Genomic DNA, 26361 nt, shown 5'->3' with positions numbered 1-26361 from the left:
GATGAGGTCATGAGGGTGGAGCCCCTGTGATGGGATTAGTGTCTTTGTAAGAAGAGGAAGAGACCAGAGCTCTCCCCTCATCCTCCCCCACTCCCCTGGTACCCATGTGAGGACACAGGGAGAAGACAATCATCTACAAGCCAGGAAGAGGGCTCTCACCAGGATCTGAATGGGCCGACACCTTGATCTTGGACTTCCCAGGCTCCAGAACAGTGAGCAACAAATTTCTGTTGTTTGTAAACCACTGAGTTTATGGTACTTTATCCTAGGAGACCAAGCTGACTAAGAGAGTGTGGAAAAGTACCTAAATTTTAGAGGCTGTTTTAATTGCAGGCAGTCACGGATACACCTAGTAACCATAGAGGCATATTCCAAAAAGACCATGTGCCTCTAATACGGTAAATATATATTCTCAGCCAATGCTGCCAGAGGTAAAATATCAAAACTAGGGAGAAAACCTCACGGGGATCTTCAACTGTTTATGTTACAGATGTGCCTAAGTTCTTTTAACCCCCGGGTTCATCAAAATCACATCTTCTATTCCCAATGGGTTACTTTTCTCCTTTCTACATTTTTTAAGTATAAAATTGGCTTCATCATTGTCTAGCGCTTTACAGTTTATAAAGCATTTTCTAATATATGATTTAATGCCAACCCTTTTAAGACTTGTGGGAGCTATGCGTTGTGGTATCAACCATGGGCACGTGTGGAAACATCGTCGTTAGTGGAAAAGTGAGCTTGCCTCGCCCCGAGCACATTTTAACACTACCTTAGATCATAATTAACATGTACCAGGAAGAGACTACAGGACATGCCTGGATTTCAGATTTAACCTGGGCTCTTACATGTGATGTGCTCCAAACAGCATAAAGTATCTTCCCCTGTCCATGGTCAGGGACATCTCAGGATTACTAAAGCATCTTTGGTGGAACTTTCCATAAAGTGGCTCTGCCCGTCTCTGCTTGGGTTTTGCTTCCCCATTTGGGGTTGTGGGTTCTCACTTTGTTTGGGTCTTCAGCACTGTGATGGAAACAACCTCCTCCTGCAGCTGATTTCTTCTGTTTCTCACTCCCCAAGGATACCTTTTGCTCTATTATACTAATAGTATCCAGTTTATTTTTTCTTTTTCAAATAAAAATTCACTCAAGTTTTTGCCTATCCTTTTCAAAATGGGGACAGTTGAGTATCTTTTACTCTCCCTAGGTTTTCCTCTAAAGGACTGAGGTGCCTCATAGCTGATGACCCCACTGCTGCTGAGTCAGCTTCTCTGCAAATCCTTTCCCGTGTTCAGCTGCAGGTAGTCTTTTCAGGCTGAACTCCCATCCCTGCAATTTCCACTGGGTTTTCCACAAAAGATTGCATCCTGGCCCTCATCTGGATTCACACAACTACCCATACCCAGGGTTCCCTGAAACGATCACATGCAAACTATGGCTTCCCCACAGTCAGAAATGCCCATCCTACTAGTTTAGTCCAGTCCCTTGCTATTTGTATAACACATGCCGAAATGTCAGCAGACCACCAACAGAGAATTAGTGTGAAATTTAAGCTGGACGCACCACATACCTCAAGAATATGGAATCCACAACGTTTTCCCCAGTAGAGAAAATGCAACCTTGTTTACTTAAATCTTTTCAAACTCTCTTCACAACACACGGCTCACATTTTACATTTCAAATTTGATAAATGAGAACAGTCATATCTCCCTCAGATTGCTTTTTAATGATTTCTCATGCCATAATTCCTCTTTTTGATTCTAAGAGTCCCCTGAAGAAAGACTATTAGGTAGTTCATTCATACACTGGATAAACATGCTGTGGGGAACCTCTGATCCTACACACCATGCACTTGGCAAAGACAGGAAGAGGAGGCCTTAGAACCTCCTTCTTTAACGGGTCATCAGATTCAAGTGTACGCCTACCAAAAATGTTTGATTTTATCTGCTAGGCTTCCTGTAATAGAAAGCTAGTTAGGGTGAACTACAATCTGTGCTAAGGTTCGAGTTTTCAGGTTTACATCCTGGACCTGCATTTTTGAGTTGCATAAATGTTGAGTGATTTATGATATCTTTCTATGCCTTTGTCTCCTTGTCTGCAAATGGGGATCATAACTGCACATACATTAAGGATAGTTGGTAGAATTCAGTGAGCTAATATATGGAAGGCACTTACAACAGTGATGGGTCCACAGAATCGATACACGGATCATTATTACTATGACTAAGTACTCCGTGAGAAGCAGAGTACTGATTCACCATGAATTGTTTTGCATTCTTTAGATCTGGATGACCCATTTAGAAGGTCACCTGTCATTAAGAAGCACTACTTTTTAAAAAGATCCTATTAAAGTCTGCGGGGCAAAGTGCTGTTAGAGAGGCCAGATGCCAGCGCACCATACTGGGATGCCTCAGAGGATGGAGAGCAGAGGGAATCATGCACACCTGGAGGAAGATGCTCCCCCTCCCATCTGGGAGAAGCCGATGGTAGACAAACGGAGAAAGAAGGAAAGAGGAAGGAGCAGCGGGAAGACGCTGATAGCAACAACGACAGTGACCATCACGACCACAGCACTCCCAGGGCCAAGGGCTGAGCCGAGCCCTGAGCATCCTCCCTCCTCCATCCCCACAACCACCTGGGAAATTCCACTTTGCAGGTAAAGAAAGGGGCCTTAGAGAGGGGAGCGATCAGCCCAGGAAGACAAAGCTTGATAAATGGTGCCAGGCCTGCTGACTGAGTAGTTGTTTTCCAATTTGGAATATCTAATTTCAATCGGTTAGTACCTTTGGTTATAAGATGATAAAGCTAGATAGAGACACATTAATATATGTTTCTATAATGGAATATGGCTTAAATAATGACTATGGTTTTTTGAAACCTAGCACCCTTAAATACAATATTATGATTTTTCAAGTAGGTACATTAAGAAAAAAAATTGCTATAGCCAAGGATAATACTTTGATTTTTTTTTTTTTTTTTTTTTTTTTAGTTAAAGAGAAGAAAAATATAACTAGAGCTTGATTTGAACAGATTGCCAATTTTTTTCCCCAAAAAACCAATGCATTTTTTTGGTTCTGGGTTCAGCATTTATAGCATGTGCACCCACATATACAAATGTTAATCCATGTGTGTGTTAGACGGCGTACACAAAACAAAAGAAAAAGAGAAAGCAAGAGAGAAAGAGAAAACTTGAATCAATGTTTAGAAAATCAGTACTTGATTTCGGGTTTTAGTCTAATTCGTGGTAACTCTGCAAAAATAACACAAATTAGAATTTGGTGATATGGGCAAGAGGTGGATTATCCAGATTCAGAAATAATAACTGACCTCGCGTGGTTGCTCTGACCGCATTTTTCTTACTGTGTTCATGTTCTTAGCTTTCAAAACAGCATAGCTTTTATGTTACTCAGGTGTGACTTGTCATGAAAAATCACACCATAGATCCTGGACTCCTCCGAATTTCAAGGTACGGAGGGATGGATGTCAAAGGAACCTCCCTGTCCCTTCCCACAGCTGGTGGTAAATTAGAAAGTACCAAAGAAGCACCAATGGGTTATAAATTAAATTCCTGTTCTATGCTTTTAGGATATTCCCCCAGCGCGTACAGGGCACATTTGCTGAGAATAAATGATTTTTCTTGCAGGCATATCTGTTTCCATTCATTAGGGTTACATGTCACACTGTTTTTTCTTTTCTTTTTTAATAGAAAGTAAATATATGCATACCTTCCTGCCTGGTCTAACACACATGTACACACACACACACAGACACACACACACTTTTGAATGGCATCGCTGCTTAAAAACTACCCACTGCAAATGGTTTAACAGCTGAAGAAAATGTGCACGTCATTTACTTGCTTGCTTTCCTTCTGAATACCAACAGTTTCCCTGTATGGAGTGGTGGCCTCCTAATACTTGAATCTCTTCACAGCACTAATCTGTAGACACACAAAAGCGCTGCAAGGGAGACAGGAGAAATCTCACCTCAGCCTCTGAGAACTATTTCCTCAGTGCTGAGATCTTTCCCTGCACCTGTCTGGCCCCCAGATGCCTTTTCTTTTCCAATTCGTCGTGCCTTCCTCCTTGGAACATCTCAAACCATTTTGCACAAGCTACAAGATTTTTCTTCTTTACTCACTCTAGCCTAAAAGTTTCCCTCCTTATATGCTTAAGTCAGATGCTCCCCCCGGGCTCTTCGCTATCTCTCGAACTTCTGATTCCTTTCCTATTTCCTTGTACCAAGAGCCCCCTCTAAAATTCAGCATCACACAGCTGGGAGCTACAAGCTGAAATGAGCAGGATGCCTCAGCTCATTTGGGACCAGCTGCCTTAGAAGATCTTCCAAAAGCATTTCCATTTTGAACCATCCTGGTACTCTGCAACAGCAGGAGGAAGAGGCGGGTTGGAAAGGCCCCTGAAACTTCCCGTGTTCTAGCTGAGAGCATCAGGGTTCCTTCATAAGTCATGCCCATGTTTCTAAAAGTTGAGTTCCTTGAAACTCTTCTAGAGCACTGATTAAAATGGAGACCCCTGAACACAGCCCGACACCCCCAAACTTTCCAGCCATGAGTCCTGGACATTTGAATTTTTGAACTGAAGTATGTATAGTTGATTTACAATGTTGCGTTAGTTTCTGGTGTACAGCAACATGATTCAGAGATGTATACATATATAAAATATAAAAAAGAATGTATATATACATATAGACATTCTTTCTATATTTTTTCCATTCTGCTTTATTATAGGAGACTGACTATAGTTCCCTGTGCTATACAGCAGGATTTTGTTGCTTATCTATTTTACATATAGTAGTTTGTATCTTCTAATCGCAAACTCCCAATTTATCCCTTCCCACCCCCTTTTCCCTTTGGCAATCATAAGTTTGTTTTCTATGTCTGTGAGTCTGTTTCTGTTTTGTAAATAAGTTCATTTGTATCATATTTTAGATTACACATATAAGTGATACCGTATGGTATCTGTCTTTCTCTGACTTACTTCACTTAGTATGATAATCTCTAGGTCCATCCATGTTGCTGCAGATGGCATTATTTCATTCTTTTTTATGGCTGAGTAGTATTCCATTGTGTATAAATATGTACCATATCTTCTTTATCCATTCACCTGTTGATGGTCATTTAGGTTGTTTCCATGTCTGGCTACTATAAATAGTGCTGCTATGAATATTGGGGTTCATGTGTCTCTTTGAATCAGAGTTTTCTCCAGATGTATGCCCAGGGGTGGGATTGCAGGATCATATGTTAGCTCTATTTTTAGTTTTTTAAGGAATGTCCATACTGTTTTTCATAGTGGCTGCACCAATTTACATTTCCACTGAACAGTGTAGGAGGGTTCCCTTTTTTCCACACCCTCTCCAGCATTTGTGATTTGTAGACTTTTTAATAAGTTTCAAGCTTAAGTGGAAAGTTGGAATATCTCTGCATTGCCATTTGCAAAGTCCACTGCCAGACTTTTCTGGCTTTCAATAGCTCCATTATTTTCCTTTCTCTTTCTACTCCTGTGATCATACAGTCTTATAAATTCTGTGTGTCCTGCTCACAGAAATTTGTAATTGTTTAATATCTCTCATTTCTTCTTTTCCCAATCTATCTAATACATCAAAATCACCGTTATTTTCCTGAAGCAGTGTTTTTCTTATATTAGCAGATATTAGGAATACAATAAACATTCTATCAAGAAACAATAGGGCTTTGCAGATAAGATAATCCATACCATTTTTCTAGATTCCACATATATGTGTTAATATACAATATTTGTTTTTCTCTTTCTGACATACTTCACTCTGTATGACAGTCTCTAGGTCCATCCACGCTTCTACAAATGACCCAACTTTGTTCTTTTTTATGGCTGAGAAATATTCCATTGTATATATGTACCACATCTTCTTTATCCATTCCTCTGTTGATGGACATTTAGATTGCTTCCATGACCTGGCTGTTGTAAATAGTGCTGCAATGAACACTGGGGTGCATGTGTCCTTTTGAATTATGGTTTTCTCTGGGTATATGCCTACGAGTGGGATTTCTGGGTCATATGGTAGTTCTATTTTTGGCTTTTTAAGGAATCTCCATACTGTTCTCCATAGTGGCTGTATCAATTTACATTCCCACCAACACTGCAAGAGGGTTCCCTTTTCTCCACACCCTCTCACATATGGATACCAAGGGGGAAGGGGGCTGGGATGAATTGGGATATTGGGATTGACATATATACACTACTGATACTATGTATAAAATAGATAACTAATGTGAACCTACTGTATAGCACAGGGAAATCTACTCAATGCTCTGTGGTGACCTAAATGGGAAGGAAATCCAAAAAAGAGGGGATATATGTATACGTATAGCTGATTCACTTTGCTGTACAGTGGAAACTAACACAACATTGTAAAGCAACTACACTCCGATAAAAATTTAAAAAAAAATAGGGCTTGCCATCAAATATTTTAAGTTATTTCTTATTGTTCTGTGGAAAAAATGGATTGCTTTCGCTCATATCATCGACTATCTCCTGTGCTTTGCCGTATCTGTACTTTTCATTTTGCACATCCTGTGTCTAAAACAGCCCCACAAATTTTGTGTCCAGACCCTTTCTGTTCTCTGGGTCTGTGTCAAATCCCAACTTTTCTGTGAAATGTTCTTTGATGACCTCACTGGGTAATTATTTCTCTTTCTTCAAACTTTGCTCTCTTTACCTTGATTGCTCATTTGTCATGTTTCATACACAGCTTGATAATTATGATGGATACAGTTTACTGAGCATCTCTGTACCACAGACAGCGATAGGTTTCTGACCTATATTTTAATCTTCACCCAGCAAGATAAGTATCATTAACCTCATTTTATGGTCGGGAAACAAAAACTCTGGGAGTTTGAATAACTAATAACTAATCCAAACTACCCAGCTACAGAGAGGAAAAACACAAATTTTAACCCATAATCTCTCTCACTCCAAGGCCGACTCTCTTTCACCAATCTGAGCTGAATAACTATGGACTTCGCTGACACAGCAGAACAGAAGATTCTGCAGATGGAGAAAAGGGGTTGAAGCCATGGCTAGAAGAAACAGCAAGTTGGAATAAAGTCACTACCAGCTTCAAGTGCAAAATGGAATGTAAATGTTGCCAGGGCTCAGATGAGGACAGTACCTGTAATACATCAAGAAAAGCACAGCCTTTCCTGAACCCATAGTCCCAGGTTTTAATCTATATCCCACCAAAGATGAGCGCTTCATAGTCACATATGTTTGGTGAATTGCAACCTCCTCTAACTGACCTCTGAGCCACGTTGCCCAGTAAGGTATTAAAAGACTGAGAATCTTTGGCAAAGGGACCTATTTAACTTTTCAGCCCAATGTCCTCCAAAGGAGTTCAAAACAATTTTATTTTCAATGTACAACTATTAATAGACTGGAAACATGCTAATACTGCTGAAAATATTTGGAAGCCACTGAAATACTGTGTTTCTTTCTCTTCTGACCCTCTCAGTCCCAGCAGTCAGCGCCACAGCTGAGCTGGTTCAGCTAATTAAGTCGGAATCTCTGAGGAGTGGCGCCCAGGCGGTTCTGATGTGAAGCCCAAATTGGAAACTAAATTCTGAACCCAATCTTTCTGAATCTGCCCCATTTTGCACCAGCAGCCCATTACAAAATTATAAGATACATTTCAACAAAGACCAGAGAGCTTATATTATCATACTCTGAAATATAACTACTAAAAAGTTTTCACTTTTAAAGAAAACTTGAAATTATTATTAGTAATAATACTTTTACCTCCACCTATTGAGGTATAATTGTCAAAACTGTATAGGGTTAACATGTACAATATGATGCTTTGATACACATATACACTAAAAAATACAGCATTTACTGCAATCAAGGTAATACACACATATCCATCATGGTACACAGTTGTTGTTTTGTTTTTTTTTTTGTGGTGAGAACTCTTAAGATCTCTGCTCTTAGCAATGGAAAACAGTATGGAGGCTCCTCAAAAAATTAAAAATAGAACTAGCATATGATCCAGCAATCCTAATTCTGGGTATAAGACCAAAAGAAATGAAATCTATATCTCAAAGAGATATCTGCATTCCTGTGCTTGTTGCAACATGATTCACAATGGCCAAGATATGGAACCAACCTAAGTATCCACCTATGGACAAATGGATAAAGAAAATGTGATACACACACACACAGAGGACTATTACTCAGCCATAATAAAGAAGGAAATCCTACCATTTGTGACAATATGGATGGACCTGGAAGGTATTATACTAAGTGAAATAAGTCAGAGAAAGACAAATATTGCATGATCTTACTTATATGTAGAATCTAACTTTAAAAACCAAGTAGAACTCATATAACCAGACAGTAGAATGGTGGCTGCCAGGGGCTGAGAGTAGGGGAAACAGGGAGATTTGGTCAAAGGGTACAAACGTCCAGTTGCAAGATAAGTTCTGAGGATCCAATATACAGTATGATGACTAGAGTTAATAATACTGTATTGTATACTTGAAACTTAATTTGTTATTATTGCAATTATCTTATTGTCCACTCTCTGCACCACCCACAAACACTCTGGACCCTCACTTCTTGGTCTGGTCCACAGACCAGGGGCACCCACATCACCCAGGAACTTGTTGAAATGCAGAATCTCGGTACCTTCCTCAGATCTCCTGAGTTGTAATCTGCATAGAAAGAAGATCCCGGGTGATTCCTACACACAATAAATTTAAGAAGCATTGGACTAGCATATATCACAATTTCAGGCACATGTTACGCCCTTTAAAAGGTTTGCTAAATAGATACATATGTACTTCGGTACAAATTCTATGGTTCTCACACTATTTTTACTAAGTTGTAGACTTTTAGTAGTATGATGACCTGGGGACTTCCCTGGTGGTGTAGGGGTTAAGAATCCGCGTGCCAATGCAGGGGACACGGGTTGGAACCCTGGTACAGGAAGATCCCACATGCCACAGAGCAACTAAGTCCATGCACCACAACTACTGAGCCTGCGCTCTAAAGCCTGTGAGCCACAACTACTGAGCCCGCATTCCACAGCTACTAAAGCCTGCGTGCCTAGAGCCCGTGCTCCGCAACAAGAGAAGCCACCGCAATGAGAAGCCCACGCACCGCAATGAAGAGTAGCCCCTGCTCGCTGCAACTAGAGAACGCCTGCAAGCAGCAATGAAGACCCAACGCAGCCCAAAATAAGTAAATAAATTTATATAAAAAATAGTATAATGACCTGGATATATATAGTATTTGGATTTTCAAAAAATTGAATGGTGTATATGGACAATATCCCTGCACGTTAAAAATGATTTACTGTGGTGGAACACACTGCCAAAACACAAACAGGGAACAACATTTGGTTCTAACTCTTCTTTCAAAGCAATATTATGACTGCAGTTTTATTTTCACAGAGGTGCAGAGCAAAGATAAGACACAGGTTTGAAAAGTTCAGCATAAAAGAAATGATGCTTTTATAATTAAAATATTAAAGGTTATTTGCTGAAAATAGCCTTTTAAAACTAAATACAGGTTAAAAACAAAACTGTGGGTTTTTTTTTTAAAAAAAGATTTTAACTTCAACATGTTACTGTTGAGTTCTAAGGTAGAATTCTGAAGTCTCTACGGCACTGTTTCTTAGAGCAATAAACACGCAGCTAGTTACAGAAATCCTGTACGTTGCAGGCCTTCTGCTGAGCGCTTCACAAGCAACCCCTCATTTGCTCCATTTCACAAGCCTCTGAGGTCCTGTCAGGGCCATTTCCATCTTACAGACAGGGGTCTGGGACTTAGAGGAAACCCACTCTGTGCCATCAAGCTCACAAGTTGCAAAACCATGGCTAGATCCCGAGTCTGAATCAGTAGGCTTGGTTTAGCTACTATTCCAAGCTGCCTGCTTATGGAAAGAAGATGGGAAAATTAGAGGTCACAGGCCACCCCTGCCCCAGCCAGATGAGAACAGCCTCACAGGACAGCAGGTCCAGCTCTGATGACAGACAGAAGACCTGGCTTCTCTCCTAGCCACTAACCCCAAACTGTAGGACAAGGCACGTGATCTTTCTAGGATGCAGTTTCCTTATCCAACCAATAAAGGGATCACATTAGGAGATTTCCCAAGTTCCAGCTATTCTAAAATTTATAATTCACAAAAATAAAACCCTCCAGGATATATACATTTTTAAAGAAATGATGGGCTATAATTGTCTAAAGGGTTTCAAATCAGAGTGACTTAAGCTCTTGTGTTTATTAAAGTCCAAAGATGGGAAACGTTCCTGTTTCTAGCCACTGCTCACAGACAGGACTCACCAAGCTCACACGGCATGTGCCCACAGGATGAAACCCGAGTAATAAATTGGCACACTTGTCAGAGACGAATTAGACTGCACAAAATTACCTTATTCTCCTCACCAGTCCTCCATTAAATTGTACAAACTTTAAGAAGAAAGGGAAAATTAGATGTTCAGAGTTTGGGGAGAAAGTTTAAATGAAGATATCAAAGTGTACAGCTGGAATGCCATGACGTACACATCCAGCTGATTTGGAGAATAAATGAAAGCCCGCCAGCATTAGCAGAGGATGGCTAAAATAGACTTGGCACAATGGCCTCTTAAAAGGCAGTGTGTTTTTAAAAGGGAAATTTATTTAAAAGTGTTAATTTAAGTGTAATTTTGCTTTCTGGAAAAGACCACATACAAAAAGAGAGAGGTGTGACTATAAAAAAACAAAAACAAGAACAAAACACCAGTATATTGTATTGTGTGAAATGAATTTATATTCCTAAAGGGGAAATTTTTCCCAGTGCCTGTAACACTGATAATTTACAGGAAATGTAATCTTCAGTAAAATCAGGTGAAGTGGTTGGGCTTTCCTATGACAGGAGAAATATCACAGCAGAGTTGAGGTTTCTGACATGTGGAATCTGCCCTGACTTGGTAAAGAACCACACTCTGGGACTCTCTGATCAGTTCCATCTTTAGGGACCAGGAATTTTTTTTTTTTTTTCTCTTCATCATCCCTCGGTCTGGTCTTTTTGCATGTAGTCCTGGTGTAAAATACTACATTTTATCCACAGCTACCACCATTAAATAAATCATATAAATTTCCTATGTTCAAAATATTTATTGATGAACATAGTTTAACTTCATCAACTGTATGTATTTGAAATTCTAAATACTGATTTCAGCCAAAATGAAAGCTATCTAAGATGAACTACTCTGATGGTATCTCAGACATCCGTGAAGAAATATGGAAATGAGACACTTCTGGGCAATAAAATGGCACCAGGGTACCCACTAAGAAACCCATCACAACCTCTAGGAGGGAGACTGCAGGGCACGGAAGTCCTCACCTGGGGTATATTTGCCTGGTCCTGAACTGGGGATAGAGGACGTGGGAGATTGCAAATAGGCAGAAGTCTCTCCTGGCCCATCAGCAACAGCCTCCTTTCCTCCTCAAGGCAACTTCCAGCAAGAAAGACTCTTCCCGCAGCACCTACTACAGATGGTACATTTCAGGTGAAAACGGAGGGAAATAAGTGCCTTGAAAAGTACACCTGATTAGAAGCTTTTTGAAACACAGCCTGCCTGCTTGGCTCAGCTGCACTGTTTCCAGTGATTCCTTTGCTGCCCGTTGGGACAAAGAGTCCTCAGGCAGCTAGCTGCCAACGGGAGAGGGAGACAATGGAAAGGGGTTTGCGTAGGCCTTGTGGATGGGGGGTGACCTAATCATGTAGTTAACGCAAGTGTCATCTGGAGGATGCGTGGGAAAGAATGTCTCAGACCAGGTTACAAATTCCCCGTTGCACAGACTTGGCTGTGATCAGACAAATTTCCCTATTGAGTCTGGAGGGTTTGGGATGATCGGGGCTGGCCATTATCTTCCCACCACCTCTAACGTAAATGAGTCCAAGTTGTAGATGGGAAGCCTTCATATTTACACTGTTGGCAATGTCTTTACGACATGCCCCCTTTTAGAAGACTTATAACATCCATTATTGTATTTATACTCACAACTATACATGACAAGTAAGTTAAGATTTATCACCTTACCTTATACCTAATAACACAGAAAAAGAAGTCTGTACAAGAAGGGGTCATGATGTCTCCACCATGGAGTAACAGGCCCAGATCTAGACTTGAAGTGGCCTCATGCTTCCGTTGGTGTCCAATGAGGCCAGACGGAATTGCAGTCATTCTGGGATAATACTGGAGTGTAACATACTGCTTTAGCTTTTCATAATAAAAATTTTAATAAAAGTATTTTATTTACTTTTAGTTTCCTGACTTAAAACAGTGAAGAAATATCACCTTGATCTATTTAAATAAAGGAAGAAACATAGCTTGGGGCTGTCTCTGTTTCAGTCCCTGCTTTGCCACCTGGTAGCTGTGTGGTAAGATATTTAACCTTCTCTGAGTTCATTTTTCTCGCCTCTAAAATGGGGATAATAGTATCTCTAAGTAGTGGCAACTGATTACATTTGCCTGGTACATGGCAATACTTACTGAATATTATTATTCGGTGTAAGGTTATTTTTAGAATAATATATTATTCAAAGAAATTTTTAGAGAAAGATATTTTGAGTACAAGAGGGGTTTAGGAAAGGGGCTGTAATAATATCATGTTAATTATGGCCTTAGGCCTCTGCATAGTATGTAGAGGTTCAAGAAAAGTAGAAATTCATATACTGTTGTATATATACATATACACACATACGATATTTGTTTATGTTATGCTTGCTCCACAGAAAATGCTGAGGTGCAAACATTCCAATAGGTTTGTGCAATGTAATTATTACATTTAAATTTAAAACGGAAAACATAAAAGAAAGAAAACCAATTATTTCAGTTGGTGGTCATGGGGCCATGTTTTATGGCCTCCTCCTCCTCATGCCTGAAAAACGCCATCGTCTTTCAAAAAGAGTGTGACCAAGTCCATTCTCTAGTAGGTCTGTGTCTTTATTCCTGTCTTACCCCTAGGTTCTTCATGAGGGTAAGCTGGGACAAAGTGAGAGAGTGGCATGGACATATATACATTATCAAATGTAAAATAGCTAGCTAGTGGGAAGCAGACGCATAGCACAGGGAGATCAGCTCGGTGCTTTGTGAGCACCTAGAGGAGTAGGATAGGGAGGGAGGGAGGGAGATGCAAGAGGGAAGAGATATGGGGATATATGTATATGTATAGCTGATTCACTTTGTTATACAGCAGAAACTAACACACCATTGTGAAGCAGTTATACTCCAATAAAGAGGTTAAAAAAAAAAAAAAAAAAGAGTGTGACCAGACTATACTGTTTAACAGGAGGGAGGTGAAGGGTATGGAAACGGAACGACTGGGAACAGTCGCCCCGTGGAGGCGGCGGAAGAGACGGAATTCAGGGCCGTGCAGGTCCCTGGACTGAGCTCTGGAGCAGAAAAAGGGCCGCAGGGAAAATTCAGATCAGGTCTGTAAGTTAGTTAGCACCAGTGTTAATTTCTTGGTTTCCACAACGACACTAGGGCTGCATAAGACGTGATTGTTAAGGGAAGCTGGGATGGGTGATATACCAACTCTCTGAGCTGGTTTTACAAGTTCTCTGTGAAATGATTTTAAAATGAACAGTTAACAAATAAAATGATGAGGGAGGGGAAGGGGTTTCCTTTCTTGCTCCCTGGGCAGGTGAACAGAAGGGCTGACTTCAGGGCGTCTCTGCGCTGTGTGCGCCTCAATAATCTGTCCTCATTAGAAATGAAATAGACACCAAGTCAGTTATCAATTAAGTGACAAGCTGGATAAACATCATAGGTGTTAACTGACCCTTCAAGGGTTCTCTGAAGCTCACTCAGCTTCGCCAGTTCCTTTTAAGTTCTGTTTTGGCTTCAGCAAGTCACTGATTAGATTGGTTTAATGGTGAAGCTGTGCCTGGTTAATGCGAACAAAATACAGTGTAGTTACAAAACTACCTGTTGCTCTCTTATACGTAAGCTTGCATCGCCCAGAGAGGCAAAGGGGTAAAGTCATGTTGGTTAGTGAATGACTGAACTTAAGCCTTAAAAAATGTCATCAAGCAACAGATTTTCTATTGCTATAAGAAGTCAGCTCTAATCTAAATCGGCCAAGAAGCATTCTTACACTGATGATCACTGAGGTTTTCCAGGGAGGCAGATATATATATAACTGTCTGCCCCACTGGTGGTGCTTCTTCGAATGTTCTACCATCCATGTGTTAATTTAATGTTGGTTAAATGGGGCCACGTGGGCCTTCCCTGTGGAGGCTGGTTCCTGAACAAGCATGCAAGAGACGCAAACGTGCTGTGGTGAAGACAGGGGTGCATTCAGTGGGGCAAAGTGAGGGGTGCTTGCCGGGCAGAGGAGAAGGCCAGACTGGAGGGCAAGGTGAGCCAAGCTCTGAAAAGCCTTGAATGACATGCTAAGGCCTTCAGGTTTTATTCCGATGGCCCATGGCTCAGTCAATGAAGGTTTTTAAGAAACTGACACATTTAAGTAAGTTTTGGGGCATATTTTAAACGCATTTATTAGTCCTTGTTTTCTTTCCTTCTCTACCCTGTACACACACTCCCTGCCATGAAATGGGGTAGATAATTATTCCCAAATATGAGTGCATATTTTGAGGACAGTAAATGCTCTCTTCCTCGTTTCTCGTCAAGACTCTGTGACGTTCTTAGGAACATCCCTTTAACCATCATATCTTAATTTAGAAACCTTAGTAACTGAACTCTGAAATAAAACCAATTTCCTGCCTTCTTGATATTTCCGGAATCAGGAGTTAGATGCTACCCCATCAGATCACTTCAGAAAGTAAGAACGTGTGGCTAGGTTTACTGCTCACCAGGTTTTTAACTGCAGGAAAAAACCGTAATTACTGGACCACGTTGCAAAGACAACTAGGCATGACAGCTCTCTCTCAAAGGAGGGTATTGATAAGAGGCCAACCTATCTAAAATTAGAACCTGACGAGTTAAAAACAAATTCAGCCTCATCTGATGTACACAGCGTCGATTAGGCTTAAGTGATGACACCCCGGCCACGTTTAATACATGGATAATTTTGGGACTTTACATCATCCACCGCTTTTAGACTGCCTCTGCTGTAGCCATGGCAACCCTTATATAAAGCATAGCTGAGTTGGTAATTTTACTCCAAATGAAATGAAAATAAGGCTAATCCTATTATTGTTCTTAACAATTTTCCAAGTAGCTTCTTCTCAGAGTGCCCTTGCTTGTACAGTCTGTCTTTTAAAAATAGATTATTGGAAAATTACACGAGTGTGTGCACTCTCTCTACTCACAGCCATTAGCACTGTCCTACCGCCGCTGCCGTGTAACCTTGTGCCTGAAAGGAGGTGCATCCACCTACACGGCCACTTAGTATTTTTCTTGCATTTCGGGGATGGCTAAATCTTTTAAATGTACCAGTTTAGACCATGAAACATTTCAGAGGCAGTCACTTGAAAGTTACGGTAAAATAATAGTCTTTTGAAGATAAGCCCTATTATGCATTTGTATAAATCACTCAAGTGATCCTGTTTTGTACTGTAAATGTGCCCATGTGTGTTTCAGTAATGATTTAGGAAAACCATCTTTTCCTTTTCTGCCTCCACTGAAGAGCCTTCTGTTCAATAGGGGTCCTATGCCATGTCAGGATCTTTCTCTTTGTAATTGTGATAAACACTCAATGTCATCCCTGGCATTGTCCCTGCTGTCCCTGACTTTCCTGATGCAGCGTGTGTGCTCAATGGCTTTTCAACTGGCCCATCTCCCCTACGGTGGTTGTGTGCCCAAGGCTTTAGGATCCAAAGTGCAGTCCTGAAACAGAGAAAAGGGAACTTCCTGACAGGCCATTAAGCTCAGACCTGGGTTCTTCCATGGCGGGGACGGTCTTACAGTAAAGAGAAAACAGAGTTTGGGTTCAGGGGCCTGCAGGTGCAGCTCTGCCGGCGCTCCCTCAGCTTTGCCATCTCTTATCCTTTGTGCTTCTCAGACTCTTCATCAAAAGAGGAAAAATACACTAATAACTACCCCACGGGGCTTTTGTGCCAAGCCATCAGGAAAATGCAAATCATCAGGAGAATATAATGATCAGTACAACTCTGTCTGATAATGGCTGTCAAAACAGAGAAACCATGATGAACCAACAGGTAACCCATTTTATCAGACCAGAAGGCACCCAGGGTCAGAGTCCCACGGACAGCTTTTCCATCAACTGCCGCTGGATCATTGACCTTGGTGTCCTGGCAAATACGGGGAGATTTCAGACAGCTGGAAAAACGTCTTCCAGTCTGAATCCAAACACCAAGAAGACACAGAGCAATTTCTCTGGCTGCCACAACAATATTCTCTACGTCACGACTGTGAGTTGTTGCTATCAGGCCCCGCAGGTTGCCGTGGCCTCACCTGGCATTTCCCACAGATGGCAATTTTAGCAGATTCAAGACCCCGTCCGAGCACATTTTTCTGAGTCTGGTATTGAAGTAGGAGGGGACCCGTGTCGGGGGAAAGGACCGATGGAGATAAAACAGAGAGGAGGAGAGGAGGCAAGGGGATGAGAAAAGAAGAAACAGGCAAAACCAAGTCAAGTAACATCGTCTCACTCCTGGGGACCACTTACTGAAGACAAGTGAACTGAAGGGGGTCTCCCTGCTCAGGGCAGTCACGTGGTGTGGGAATGCGCCGCAAGGCCTTCTGTGAGGCTCTGCGCCACCTGGACTGGCATCTCTGTTCAGCATTCCTATTTTTCTTTCAGACTTGGATATGAACATCTGAGTTTCCTTTCCTACATAAACGGCATTTGTTTGGCGAGAGCCAACCTTGACTGTGGAGTCTACAATCATCCTCCGATATGCCTACTTTTTTTTCTCTCCCCCAGCCTGACACCTCACCATCCAGGTGAAGCCCATCATCTCTAGAATATCTCACAAATAAGGCCTTTACCATGAGTCACTGAATTTCTGAGAAATCGTCACCATGTAGTTTTTCATGGCAATGATTTTCTGGAAACCAAAACAAGGTGACTTTAGAGCTAGGAGGGTGTTGCATCACCGAATCTCCTACAGTGATACACAGAGAAAGGCACTCAGTAGATGTTGAATGAATTAATTTAAAAGCTCATTTAGGACAGCCCCTTTTAATACAAGCAGTTAAATGATTTGTCCAAGGTCACAAGGATGGTTTGGGATAGAACTTGGAGCAAAATCCAGGACATTCAGCTTTCAGTTCGGTATCTGTTTCCACTAACTCTGATGTTACAAAAAGGTAGGTAAATAATAACATAAACCAATCCTTGAGTCTTTAAATTGTATAACATGAAATAAGCAAAAGGGTAAGCTTGCCTGATCTAAAAGTATTACTCAGATCAATGAAATTAAAAACAAAGATCACAGAGGCAGTGGTTATTTTTCTTTCAACTGAAGTAGCATTTAACATAAGAACAATAAAACTAATGAAAGGAAATGACTTAAACTATAAACATGAATCCTCTGCTTTGAGTTTTGAGTCTTGGAAAATAAAATTCAATGTTGCTAATTGGTTTAAAACATAAAACAGTTTATGACATTTGTCAGGTTTGATATTTTTATCCTTCAGTCTCTGTACTGAAATACAGACTTAAACCTATAGAGATATTCAAAATCATTCATTTCATCTCCTCCACCAATGCATAAACAGCCAACAGTTCCTCTATCCCAACTTAATTTGAACATACATATTGGCAAGTTTCCTTATTGTTCAAGACCTGAAATAGATAACAGCTGCAGTTTTTAAAATACTAAGAAATTGAAAAAATAAACCAAAAAAAAGTTCAACCCATAACAAATGACATAATTTAAAGTATACCTTAAGTCTTCAAACATTTATTCTTCGAATTCTCCCTTTTCGGTTGTACTTACAGACACAGCTAGAGCTGCTCCCACACGAGAAACACCATAGACCAGAGACTGTAATGGACTTGATCAGGTTTTCTTCTGTTGCCACTAGCACACACACCAGAGAACTGATCATCAGATGACTGGCATTATCTATATATCAGATTAGTATTTATGGTTTGCCTGTGACCCTCATAGGTGGTTATATGATTTGGTGCAGCATCTCCAGGGAGGAAAAGACATACACAATCACACATCTGCGGCAGAGGCGACAAATGGCTGGTGACATGACATTTTTAAATCTCCACTGTCTAAAAATATCTGTTTACACAGAATCAGTTCCAGACCAAATCCAAAACTAGCTTAGCTCAGTTAGCTGCCATCTTCTGTGTTGCTTTGTAAGAATCCAAAAGGAGGACATGATACGTTCCAGTGCCCAAGGCCAGATAACATCTCCAGCTCCAAATACCAGCACAAAGACATCTAAGAAACTTTGAAATCAGTCACAATATAGATGACACTTTAGCAGCCAAGAGAGCAAGTCAAGGAAAGAACACAGCTTTCTAAAGTCTACTGTGGGAAGCGGTAAGGACATTTCTTGTCCAGTACTCACCATATGGATGGTGCTTCGGTCCCGCTGATCTCTAAGAAGTCATATCCTTCTTCGAGTTGAAAGTCAGTGAAGACTAACGCAATGGTGTCCCCGGGCTCTGCGAGGATGGTCCACGTACAGTCGGCGTTGTTCTCGTACTCGGAAGGGAAGTAGGGGCTGGAGATGCCGCTGCTCGTCCCACGTAAGGTCCCTCCACAGGCCCCCTCAGCTGCAAAGACAGAAACAAAGAAAGCGTACTTGAAAATGGCCTCATACACAAGCACCTCCACAACGTGTCACTTTCGATCAGTGACACATATTTTCTGAACCCCAAATAGCGACACGCAATCTGACAAAGGGTTTCTCCTGGTTTGTTAGTTTAGTTCTACAGAAAGACTTAAAAAGTCTACCCACTACATCGTGTTGTTAACTGAACTGCCACTATAGAAAGAAGTGAAATTGTGTCTTTTCTAAAATCTGGAACGTGCAGTTACTATACACCTGACATTCAAAGACAGCTTAACCGTATTTTCAAAGGTTTTCAATGCATCTTGGAAGACGGAAATAAGTTGGCAACACTGTGAGTCTTAACAGTATGTGGCCATCATTTCTTCATTTTTTGAGAGCTGGCTTGAAAATACAGTGATCTTAAAAGAAGCAGTTGCCCTAATCTTTATGTCCTGTAGAGTTTGGAATGTGCACTTGGTTTTGAATTTCAGATAAGTTCTTGAATAATATGATAACGGAGACACATCAACTCATAAAAAAGTTCTGAGTGGGAAATAGTTGCATGAAAACTTAAAATGGATTATCTTGGAAAAGTGACAAGGAAAAGGTCAGTAAGATAAAATACATTTAGGATACAAATTAGCATTGGAATAAATATTGTTTTGAAGAGAAATGGATCCTGTAACTTTTTCCACAGAGTAAAAAACAGATGGTATTCAATTTATATAATCATCTATTACAAAACGTTATGTGCGTAGTAAACTGTATATATAGGGTAGATAAATATTTGTGAAATAACATGTTTTAAGACAAGTCTGTAAATACTGTCCCTCCCTTCCTTCTTTCCTATCAGATAATCCTAGCAAACAGTATACACTTGGCCCTCTGTGTATACTGCAGATTCAGCATCCATAGATTCTACCAACAGATGAAGAATATACAAAAAAATTCCTAGAAAGTTCCAAACAGCAAAACTTAAGTTTGCTGCATGCCCACAACTATTTACACAGTATTTTCATTGTATTAGGTATTATAAGTATTCTAGAAATCATTTAGAGTATACAGGAGGATGTGTGTAGGTTATACGCAAATACGATGCCATTTTGTGTAAGGGACTTGAGCATCCAAATATTTTGTTATCTGCAGGGGAACCTGGAAGCAATCTCCTGTGGATACCAAGCGACAATTGTATTTAACAATTAGGGACATCAGCGTTACAATTAGAGTGATAGACAAAGTCAGCCTGTTACCAAGATGGGAAATTTGCCTTTGGCAGCTTGTGGGACTAGACAGACGAGATCCCTTGGAACAGATATTTACATTGGCTACTGAATAAATAACTGTGTATACAAGCATATCACACTTATATATAAAAAGTACACACACACACACACACACACACACACACATATATATATATATAAACTTAAAAGTTTTCAAATCCAATGCTGTGGTTGGGTGATTAAATGAAATATATTAAATCTGACAGTGAAGACTGCATAAGTGGTTTGTAATTCAGCTGGCTAGCAAACAGCCCCCCTTCCCAAGTGTTAGAGGAGAAACACTCATATCAAATTATTCTGGATTTTTGAAACTGTAACCTATGCACTGAAGCATTATTTATGATTTAAAAGACCTTGAAACAGGTATATTTGTGAGCATAATACACTATAACCATAAAACAAAACACACCTCAATGGCATTCTTCACTTCCCTGCCTTACCTCCTCACTAGTTCACTTTGCTTCCTGAATCACCTCCCAAATATATTAGCTGCACTAAGTCTGGATCTCAGAGTCTACTCTCGTGGGACTGAGGCTAGGAAAACAGAGGTGTCATAGGTGCTTGATAGGACCACAGGGGGCCCAGATATTTGGTTAAACACTATTCGAGTGTGTCTGTGAGGATGAAGACCTGAATAGAACAAAAAGGTGGATTAAGAGAGAATTCACTCTCTTGGATTGACTGCCTTCATACATGGACTCAGGCTGGAACTTACACCCCTGTCTCCCCTGGATCCAGCTTGCTGACTGCAAGTGTTAAGACTCAGCCTCCAAATCCAATGAGCCCAGTCCTTTAATAAATCTCTTTATAATTCTCAAAATCTCCAAAAAAAAACCCTCTCAAAATCATGTATGATATTTTACTTACTTTTGTATCTCACCATGTATTATTTTTAAAGTGCCCAATAAAAAATACTGACGATAACTGAACTTTACTAGAGCAGCTGCTGATATCTCGATGGACCGGAGGATGAAGCTGACACTCCTATGACCTTAGCCTTGGGCTAAGGCAATGGGTTACGTCAGCTGGTCTTTACAGCATTATGCAATAGGCTCTACTGTGGTTCAATATGTGTCCATTGATTTTGCTTTTGTTGTCATGTGTAATAGTAAGACTAGTATAGCAGCAACAGTAGTAGTGACAGTTCAGAGTTCAGACCTAAAATCTCTCAATCTAAAGGCCCCAAGGAACATAGAGACACAGTATCATATATCCCTGTCCTAATTTTTAACTACATCACCGATTTCCAAGGGAAAATTATGAATCTGAGATATCCACAATCATAAAATATTCACTCATATCTCTTTTTCAGTTATCTGCTTGGGAAATGTACATGAATTAAGACCCTGCATTTTCTAGGAGGTACCTACACCTCATTATTACAGGTCTCTCCTATAGTAAAGAGCAGCAAGGAGAAAGCAAATTCCTTTTTAAATGTTATTATAAAGAGGTAACACTGAAATCATGCTTCTCAACCTCTCCACCACTGACATTTGGGGCCAAATAATTTTTTGTTCTGAGAGGCTGTCCTCTGCATTGTAGAAGGTTTAGCAGCATCCTACCCTGTAGCCACTAATTGCCAAGATTATCGCCCCCGTAGTGACAGCCAAAAATATCTCCAGACATTGCCAACTGTTCTGTGGGGACAGAATTGCCCCTCATTAAGAACCAATTATTTAGATGAACTTAATTAGTGCTTTTCCCAGTTCTTTTCACTGGTATTATATAGATCCTTCTAAACAAGAGGAATTAAAACCGTATTAAAATGCTGTGTAGTATTCTTTCTTTGAGTCAAGATAAATCATTGATTAGATATTTGACCTATTTAAACTTATTAAAACATAGGAAGACTATAAATATTTCCCCTTAGATAATATGTCTATTTAAAGTAATTTAAAAGAATTCTAGTTACTGCAATAGTATTTGAAAATACTCTCATTTTGGTACATTTTACAGTTTTTTGATAAAGAAATTAATTAGGAAATAGCTATTCAATGTTCCAAACTAAAATATGTTATCTTTTTAGAAAAACCGAAAAATCAGTATAGATATAATAAATTTATTGTTGTTTTTATTTAACATATCTCTAACACTAGGATTAGTATTTTGATGGAAAATATGTGTGTGACAAATGTAATTTAAATTATTTTATATGACAAATTATATTCTTAAATACATACGTTTATAATTTCTGAGATATGCTTTCACAAGGCAGGCCTCACTGGTTATAAATCAGTAACTTTGCAAAAACATAGTAACTAAACAATTTAATACTTTTTCTCTAATTATTCATAAATAAAATACTAAAAACAAATGCTTTACTTGAAAATGAGATATAGAGGTTTCAAAACTAGAGATCATTAGCTAGATTTATATATATATATTATATATATATATATGTGTGTAACATATATATTATACATAATGGCCACAGACCTTTGGAATCATCTCTTAATGCTGTTTACACACACACACATACACTTACAAGCACACACACAATAGTACTGAAAACTAAATGATCTTCTTACTTTCATCTTTTCTCTGGAATCTGTTTCACTCAAATTAACCAGACTGATCCTTTTTAAATTTAACTTGAATCTTAAAAATTTCCACTCAAAACTGTTACACTTTCCGTATCCCCACTCAGAATAAAATCAAACCTGACCAGGACCTGAGAAGCCCTAGGTGATCTGACCCAATGCCCCCATCTCACGCCCACTTTGCCTGGCCTCTGTCCACCCCACCTCTCCTCATCCCCCTCTAACCATAGCCTGCTGGGACCACAGCCAAGTGTGTCCCTGCCCCAGGGCCTCTGCGCTCACTGTCCTGCCTTCCGGTCTGTTCATTAGTCCCCTTCCTGGGTCCACCTCCTCTGACGGCTGTGTATGAACTGGCATCTACTTGGACCACTCCCTGTCTCCTCATCCTGCTCTGTTACTTCTCAGCACTTTGCTAAGGGCAAAGCACTGAACCATAAGCTTTATGAGCTTGCCTTTGCACAGGTCTGCTATTCCTAGTAGGCAGCCTGGAACTCAGTAAAGTTTCTTTCTCCCCGCCCCCCCGCCCCCACATTGTGTGAATGACTCAGCATTTCCTGTACATATACCAGTTACCTGGAGCCTATACTCAGTCACCTTCAGTAGGAAAAATGGGACTACAGTAATATATATTTCTGGGCCTAAGCATGGCATCAAACTATATCATTTCTAAGAGTAGAAATAGAAAAGTTAATTTATTTATAGAAATAGGAGGCATTTTCAAGCATGAAGTTAAAAAAAAATAATACTCTACTAAAAACAACAAAAAGCCTCTAAGTAGAGAGGTATTTCAGACAAAAATTAATTGCCAAGAAGAAAGTTTCATCATGGTAGCAGTCCAGGAGGGGTTAGGTTGACTGCTTGTTTTGCTTTGTTTGTTTTCATCAAGTAGCTAAGCCACAAGTCCAGAAATATTATTTTTATTCTCAGCAGAGCAGTGGGGAAATTTCAAGAAGAATTAAAGCCAAGGCAGGCAGAGAAAGCAAAATAATCAAAGCAAAACATTAAGAAAGGGAGATTATGGGGCCTCCCTGGTGGCGCAGTGGTTAAGAGTCCGCCTGCCGATGCAGGGGATACGGGTTCGTGCCCCGGTCTGGGAGGATCCCATATGCCGCGGAGCGGCTGGGCCCGTGAGCCATGGCCGCTGGGCCTGCGCGTCCGGAGCCTGTGCTCCGCAACGGGAGAGGCCACAACAGTGAGAGGCCCACATACCGCAAAAAGAAAAAAAAAAAAAAAAAAAAAAGAAAGGGAGATTATGAACAATCTTCCTGGAAACTGAAGAATTATTTCAAGCTCCGTAAACATCTGATGTAAACTTAAAAACCACATATAAAAAGTAAAATGTATTAAAAAAATAAGTAACCATTAAAATAAACTAAATAATTCTGGCCAATATTTAGATAATATAGTTATATGAACATAATGTAAGCTTCTTTTATCCCTGGATGTTCACAGCAGTACAAATGTATCAAAAATTTTACTTGAACATTAATTTTACTATATCCAGAGCAATTTTTTGTCTGGAAGCTGAAAAACTGGGGGGAACCTAATTAAGTAAATGCTATTTAGAATTCCATCATCTCCCCCCATACACCTTTTTTTACACATTATGCAGAAAGAAAATGAAGATAGGTTCGAAACTGCCAGGTAAATACTTGACTGTAAAAATTAGCACACAAAATACTTCTTAATAAAATGAGGCATATAATATTGAGTCACTTCACTCTATATTTTAAAAACGGTGCTCCTAGGACATCCACATGTAGGAGTCACAGGTTACAAGCAGCAAATAAAGTCAAGTGGTTGGGCTTTGTTCCCACACCAAATGTCTATCAGAGCAATTATTTCTTTAAATCTGTGTCCTGGGCCTCCCTGGTGGCGCAGTGGTTGAGAGTCCGCCTGCCGATGCAGGGGATACGGGTTCGTGCCCCGGTCTGGGAGGATCCCATATGCCGCGGAGCGGCTGGGCCCGTGAGCCATGGCCGCTGGGCCTGCGCGTCCGGAGCCTGTGCTCCGCAACGGGAGAGGCCACAACAGTGAGAGGCCCGCGTACCGCAAAAAGAAAAAAAAAAAAAAAAAAAAAAAATCTGTGTCCTATATTGAATTTTCGAAAAATCTTGCATTTGGAAAAAAAAAAACCATTCTACAGCTTAAAGGAGTTTGAATGCCATCAAGTTAATCCAAGAAGCAGATAAGGTTTTTAATAAAAGATGTGTTTGAACCTACTGATTTCTGTAAGTGGGGAAAATAATTCTAACTGTAAGCAGAAATCAGAGTGCACTATTTCCCCTAAGGAATTTCAAAACTTAAAAAAAATTTCATCCTAAACTGTAAAATTATTATAAGTGTTGCCTGGGTATAAATGCTGCTAGGAATGTATCTTAAGGGCATGATTCAAAATACAGAATAAAACATTATTTAGAGACATACTTTGCCATATTTATCATAAAGAAAAACTGAAACCAACTAAATGTTTAACAACAGATAAATCATTAAATAAAGTATGTTGCACCCAAACCAAACCATGCAGTGTTTACCGAGCATTTGTAACACTGCTTCAACAAATTCCTGACCTAGAATATTGAATTTATAAAATGCAGGGTATACAATGGGTTGTATAGTTTCTTCTCAATTTTAAAAATTGTATGAAAAACATCCAGGAAAGAAAAGAGAAATGCACACACATTTATAATGTTCAATGTCTAATACTAGGCAATATTCTCTAATATACCTTCCCTAGGGCTGTGTAGAATATGGGTACCTACAAGTCAGACTGTCTGGGTTTGAATCCAGGTTTTCCCACTTTTGTGTCACAAGTTCTCTGGGCCTCAGTTTGGTTATTTATAAATGAAGATAATAATGGCATCTATTTACAGGGTGGCTGTGAAGGTTAAATAGATCAATAGCTGTAAAGTGCTCAGAACAATATGCAGGCAAACACTAACGACTCCGTAAAGATAGCTATTATTATTTTCTCCAATTTGGCATGCAGTGATCACTCAATGATAGTTTAATTATTTTGACCATTTTATCACTGCTTTGAGTAAAACTGTTTTCACCAGGAGTTTAGCAGCTGCTTCAGAAGGAGGGGAGAGTCACACAGAGTAAAGTCACCAGGAGGCAGCCTCCTTCCCCAGGTTTCCACTCCTCCAGGGGCTGGAATGAAAGGGGGCCCAGATCTTTTGCTACTGTTCTTGTAGCCTCACCACCACCTATGTTACACCTGAGACCATCAGGAGATTAACCTCTTACATCCTTCATCCTTAGGTACTGAAGACACTGGAAGAAACGCTGGTCTCCTAGGTCACCCCTCATCCCCTCAGACCCTCATTCGCTCAAAGATCTACAAAGCTCACGTGTCTGACCCCTACCTCTCCCAAGCTCTTAAAACCCTTCTGCTAGGTCTTCTGAAACTCAAGGTCAACTATCAGCAAAACTTCCTGCGTCTCAGCCACTTCTGAGGTATCCCCTCACTTCTTTCTCATGGAAGCCGGCTGTCTTCTGAGAATGTTATATCATGAAGTCCTCCCCAGGGTCAATGTTCAGCATCCGTAGCCCAAGTACCACTGTCCCTAGAGCTGGACTACATGCCCACCAACACGCATCTCATTACGACTTCTGGACTACTTTTGTTCTTTCCCCAGCGTGGAGTCTCTCGTCCTCAGAATTCAATACCTTCTTCCTTGGAGTCATCTACAATATCCCTTGGTCAGCCCCATTAGTCCTTGCAGATTTTTACTTCTGGTATCAGTTTCTCCAGCTCTACATTTGTCTTGATTCTTGCTGATTTCGGTATCGAGTTAGATCATCTTCTGAATATTGGCCTCTCAGTTCAT

General features: G+C 40.2%; 1 protein-coding gene across 1 annotated transcript in view; it reads right to left on the bottom strand.

Annotated features, from left to right (window-relative positions):
* CSMD1 (CUB and Sushi multiple domains 1) overlaps window positions 1-26361 on the bottom strand; it is a 1461432-nt gene that overhangs the window by 839004 nt on the left and 596067 nt on the right. Inside the window, exon 7 of the mRNA XM_060085850.1 lies at window positions 18499-18706. Within this exon, the coding sequence (XP_059941833.1) occupies window positions 18499-18706 (208 nt within the window). The remainder of the gene's footprint in view (window positions 1-18498; window positions 18707-26361) is intronic.

Source organism: Mesoplodon densirostris, chromosome 20 (assembly GCF_025265405.1).
Source record: "Mesoplodon densirostris isolate mMesDen1 chromosome 20, mMesDen1 primary haplotype, whole genome shotgun sequence".
NCBI lineage: Eukaryota > Metazoa > Chordata > Mammalia > Artiodactyla > Ziphiidae > Mesoplodon > Mesoplodon densirostris.
This window is presented reverse-complemented; position numbering and strand designations above follow the sequence as displayed.